Source organism: Cajanus cajan, chromosome 3, assembly GCF_000230855.2.
Source record: "Cajanus cajan strain Asha chromosome 3, NIPB_CcT2T_4, whole genome shotgun sequence".
Lineage (NCBI taxonomy): Eukaryota > Viridiplantae > Streptophyta > Magnoliopsida > Fabales > Fabaceae > Cajanus > Cajanus cajan.
The window spans coordinates 8,634,674-8,640,673 of record NC_138519.1 but is presented as its reverse complement, the minus strand read 5'-3'; the positions used below and the strand labels follow the sequence as shown (position 1 = coordinate 8,640,673).

At 29.6% G+C, this 6,000-nt stretch overlaps 1 protein-coding gene across 1 annotated transcript; it reads left to right on the top strand.

Annotated features, from left to right (window-relative positions):
- The first annotated feature begins 3,929 nt into the window (after positions 1–3,929).
- LOC109816198 (wound-induced protein 1) lies at positions 3,930–4,991 on the top strand. The gene has a single exon (XM_020381099.3). The coding sequence runs from the start codon at positions 3,991–3,993 to the stop codon at positions 4,492–4,494; it is 504 nt and encodes a 167-aa protein (XP_020236688.2). The 5' UTR covers positions 3,930–3,990; the 3' UTR covers positions 4,495–4,991.
- The last annotated feature ends 1,009 nt before the right edge of the window (positions 4,992–6,000 follow it).

Genomic DNA, 6,000 nt, shown 5'->3' with positions numbered 1-6,000 from the left:
TTTATCCACTTTCCCACACACACACACACACACATATATATATATATATATATAGGGAACATATCAAGTGAGAGAGAATTTATTGTGAGAGATGAGAGGGTTAAAATATAACCCTTAGATTAATTTCCTCTCACTTGATTAAACCTCAAATTTTCTCTCACTTGATTAATCTAAGGGTTATATTTTAACCCTTTCATTTCTCATAATAAATTCCTTCTCACTTGATATGCTCCCATATATATATATATATATATATATAATATCAAATGATTCCAAGAATAACTCTTGATAAAATTATCCCCACTCAATAATTCATTGTATATGTTGATTTTCAGCGATCCAACAATTAAATTAAAATTTTTTTTATTGCACAGATCAAATATATAATTATTTAAAAAATTTAAATATTATTTGATACATCATTTCATTAAATCAAATTGACAGATAATAAAAAAAAAATATTAATTCGAATTTATATAATGAAGTATCATATGATTTTCAAAATATATGAAGACGAATCCAATTACTTCAAGAATAAGTTTACGTAAAAACAAGTCTATCAAATTTACTTCATTCAATAACTTATATTCTATATCAATTTTTAACAATTTAATTATTAAATTAAAAAAATTTAATATATAAATCAAATTTACAAATTTATAAAAGTTTTAAAAATTATTTAATATTTTAATTCATTAATTTAAGATAATGTATAAAAAAGAAAAAATGATTTAATATGGTGATAATATATAAAATAATAGTGAATATTATATGAGTGGCAATCATATGATGGGTTGAGAATTGGCCCGGCGAAAGCGAGGGCGCGCCGGTGGCATGTCTCCGTCTATATGGACTTGAACGGTCAAAGAGTGTGAATAATGTCAACAGACTGGCTTATGCCATGTGGCCATTCACAACTCAATTTTCTCTTCCTATCCTATGCACTCTTGCCACCAAACATTCAATCACATTCATAACAACTAACTATTATATTAAATGTTTTTCTTTTTTAATTTTAAATTTTAACTTTATTTTTTATATATACGTAGGTGTAAAATACCTTTTACACTTTTAACCTATCAACAATCATTGTTTGAATATTATAAGATATGAATTTTAAAACTCAATTAATTTTACTATATATTTATAAGAAAGTCAATTATCATTGTTAATCAATATAAAATAATTTTATATTATCATCGCTTAATTATAAAATATCATGTACTTATTTATAATTAAATGATAATATAAAAGTATACATACATTAATTATTCATACTTAAAATTTATCTAGTCTTTACTTTAAAACTTTTTAAGAAAATTACCATATTTTATTATATATATATATAATTTGCTTGTTTTAACAAAATTTTATTTCTTATATAACAGTGACACCAATAATAATTTTTATAGTGATACTAATGATAATAATAAAACGATAATAATAATAAAAGTGTTAGTAAAAAATAATGTATTTTACACAAAAATATGTAAAAATCTATATTTTTACTATTATTCCAAACACGTACGTTAACAATTTTCATAAATAATCTTTATTTATTTTTACTGATTTGCAAAACATACTCTTAATGTTTCATTACAATCTTTAGCCAAAATGAATTTTCTGGTCAGTTTCCTTCCAAAAGTTGGGATCAAGTTTAATTGGGCCTTCCTATTTCCATTTCAGTTTATTTTCTCTATTATAAGCTCTCATTCTAATAATAATAGCAAAAAAATTAATATATTTTCCTTATACAATAATTTGAGCTATCTCATTGATTAAAATTGTTTAATTAATAAACACTTATGATACAGAAATATTTATATGCAATCGATATCATCATAAATTGGATGCACTGCATCAATGTTCACCTACTTGTTCATTCTCAGCACATCCTCCCTCGTGAACACTATAAACTTTAAAAATGTGTATTTGGGACCAGCCCAAAAATCTGGAATTTGGATATTGCATTTATAGTACGTAATTAAAAACCACCAATATTATAATTGCAATGACAATGACCTAGGTTGATTTTCAAGTCAAAGAGCCACCCTTTTGCTCAACTTGTCTTCTGGGGCACACCATGGATGCATATATTTGTAAAAGGGTTATGTGAATTTGTATTAATACCATGTTCTGTTAAGCTAATAGAATTTGGGTTCAAATTCATGTATAACAAACGCATATAGTTTGGGGCCATGATCTTGAATATTGTTTCTTACCCTTGGACTTAGGCAGTGATATCCTCATTATTATAAGTTTTTGTATACAGAAAACAAAGCCAAATTGCTATAGTTTTCTTTTGTACGTCATATTTTATTTATCTAAGCACAATTCAAACCTCAAAAGTTAGAATCACCATCTTGGTTTTTCAGCCCCAAAAGGCAAAAAAGGTTGATGTATATAACTCCCAACGATTTAAAAATTAGATGGGTACAAAATGGTATCAAGAAAAGACATGAATTTTGATTAAGAAAGGACAAAAACACAAATGATAGACAAAGGAAATTAATTAAACTTCTACTAATCACCATTAACACGCTTTTTTCCTGTTGGATACTAGAATAGACGAATATACTATCCTTTATTCGTGGAGTACTAGTGAGGTAATTCATGCCTTAATTCTGCAATTTATTAACATTATGCCTACAATACCAAATTTATTTGTCGTTTTTTTAAGCTAGGGATACTTTTGTAAGCAGAAATAGAAGATGGTGCAAATAACATAATCGAAAAGGATCAATTTAACATAGCACTTTTAGATTATACCTAAAATATTGAAAAGTTTTTCCAAAAGGACAGCTAGGGTAAATTAGTCATTCTAGAAATACACCCTATAATTGTCTTGTCCACATCGTTTTCTTCAGCTGAGTTGCTTATGATTGTTGCTATTTGTTAAATGTAATTTTTCTTATGACAGACTTTGACACTTCACACGTGCAGCATTAAATGCATGTTCTAGGACCATATTCTCATCATCCAATCTACCATTCGATTCATAAAGTAATCAATCTCCACCGTCGCATTTTAATTACTATTTTTGAAATATTTTTCGCTATTAAAGTATTAATCACTTTATAATATTAATTAATTTTTTTTCCTTTCTGTAATACTATCTGGATATGATTATATAAATACTGGTAAATGTATAATTATAATTTTAGATAAAAATAATAAACATTTTATATTAATAATATAATTATCTACAAATTATTTATAAAATAAAAACATTTTTGACAATTTCTACCCTGATTTTGCTGTTTACTAATGTCTTCTTGAATTATTGACACGAGTTAAAACACTTACAACATTAAATCAAAATATAAGGAGATTGAAGAAATATTTTCCAAACACATAAAATTAATTTCTTTGGTCATAACACACAATTTAGTAACTAACTTTTTTTTTTTAGAAGAAAACTAGGTAAAGAAATTTTTCTTCTCCCTAAAATATGTTGGTCTTTTTTTCTTCTTCTCTTTTGTCTCTCACTCCGTACTTTTAATTCATCAATTTTAAAGAAAAAGAAATAAAATTTTATATTGTTTTTAAAATTTTTGAACTTTAGTTTAGAGTATTTTTCAAAGCAAAAATGACAAACATAATTTTAAAATAAAATATAAAATTGTGATCATGATATATATATCATCCTACTACCTTATAAATAAAGTACTCCTTGAATAAGAAGTACATGCATTTGAATCTTGAAAATATAAAACATAGTATTCAATACTTATCGTAACAGGAAATAGAATGGTTAATTATTATAGTAAGAGAATCAGGTGGGAGGATTTAAAATTGTTCATTTGAATCAGAATCAATCCTTCAAAATTAATTTTATCTAAAACAACTGTTGAATTGTGAACCATAATAAGCCCCTATTACTTTGACATTTATATCCCTATGTAGGCCTATAAATATGTGACCATCCAACTCCACATTCCCATGCACAGAAGACAGCAAGTTTCTATCTAATTAATCCTCATCACAAAAATGGAGCACATATCCACCTCCTTTGAAATTTCAGAAATGGAAGCATGTGTGCCTAAGAAGGAGGAAATGCAGAACAAGGCAACGGTGGAGTCACTCTACAAGGCCTTGCTGGGGAAGGGCCAAATGGACACGGTGGCAAACATGCTAGCAAGTGACCTTGAGTGGTGGTTCCATGGCCCCCCTCAGTGCCAACACATGATGAGGGTCCTCACGGGAGAAACTGCCCTCAACAACAAGGGCTTCCAGTTTGAGCCCAGGACTGTCACAGCCTTCGGCGATTGCGTGATTGCCGAAGGCTGGGAAGGTAAGGCCTACTGGGTCCATGTTTGGACCGTCAAGAATGGCCTCATCACTCAGTTCAGAGAGTACTTCAACACATGGCTTGTGGTCCGGGATTTGAGATCACAGACATGGGAAAACAGGCTTGACAACATGACATTGTGGCAAAGCCAGCCCCGCGATCTCTACCGCCGATCCCTGCCAGGACTGGTGTTAGCCATTTAACCAGAAATGCTAGCAACATACTCATAAGATAAAGATATTATTATAGTCTAAGATCATACCGTGTTCATGGTCTTCTTAATCTCTATATGAAACTGTCATATTGAGATTAATTAGAACTATGGACATGTGATGGTCATGCATCATATAATAATTTCTACCTAAGATGAATTTTGAGTTTCATTAGTTTTATTCAATTAGTTGAGTTATTATTTAATGAAACCTTCATGAATTTGATCTAATGGAGAATGTATCGGAAAGAGTATGTTGCTGGGATAGCTCTAGGTGATGGTTAAAATTGAAGGATGTGAACTTGTGGACAACATGGTAACTTGGGATGTAATCTTTGTAGGGTTGTGAAATTGTGGTCAACTCAACCGCATTGAGTTTTCGTACATATTTTGCTTGGGTAACTGATTAATTGTTCAATAAAATGATAGTGAAGTTAAAACCAAAAATGTATGAGCCAGACACATGCATATATAGATATCTTTGTCCTATTACTGGAATTACTTGGGAACTTGAAACTTAGACCCCTAAAATGGGAATGAACAAAAAGAGAAGCCATACATGGATATAGATATTTTACTCCTACTGGAATTGCTTTGGAACTTGAAAGACCCCTCGATGTGGAAATGAACAAAAAAGGCAAAAGTTTTAATAGTTAATGCTGATAGCAAATTGATATTAGAATATTGGTCTTTTTTGGGGGATTAAAGTTCGAAGTAGGAGAACTTTCTATGATGAATTTGGCAATTATATGATCATGAAAATGGTAATTCTAGAAAGCAAATAGAACTCTGCAAATAATTCCGAAATATATACTTTTGTAGGAAAATGCACGTTCGTCCCAATTAACTTAATATACTGCTTACTTAAACTTTTTCGTTTTTGCATAATGATAATTTGCTAGCCAAGCTATGATAATCAACCCGTTAGGAGTTAGTTCAGGAAAGGCTAACAAGAGAACAGAGTTTGTTTCGTCCTGCAGTGTGTGTTTCTATCTTTGAGCTCGTCAATAGAGAAGATGCAACACTTGATCTTCATGTTTTTAAAGGTCACAATAAGCATTAGGGGCTGGTGGTTTCTATTAAGCCTTGTTTGTAGATTTACCTCTGAACTCTTCAATGGAATCATTTTGCTTTAGACTTGTAGTTAATACTTCAATATCTCAACCGAGAGATGTATGTCAAAGGATTTAGTTTTATCAATATATAGTTTTGGACTGGTAGTTTTCTTTTTATAATGAATTTTTTTCATTGGTTAATTTAACCAAAACAGATTGAGTTCTTTTGAACTGAAATATTAAAGAATTGGCTAATTTAATTCCCATGACACTAAAAATAAATATGAACACTGCTCTAATCGCCTTTAGTTCTTTTCCACTTTTCTTGGAGAACTGATTGATATTGATGAGAGACAAAGAAATGTAGAGCAGTGATATTTTCCATGTGGTTTTTGTATGTCAATTACAATTCATGTTCTGAAACATGACTGACACAACGTGTC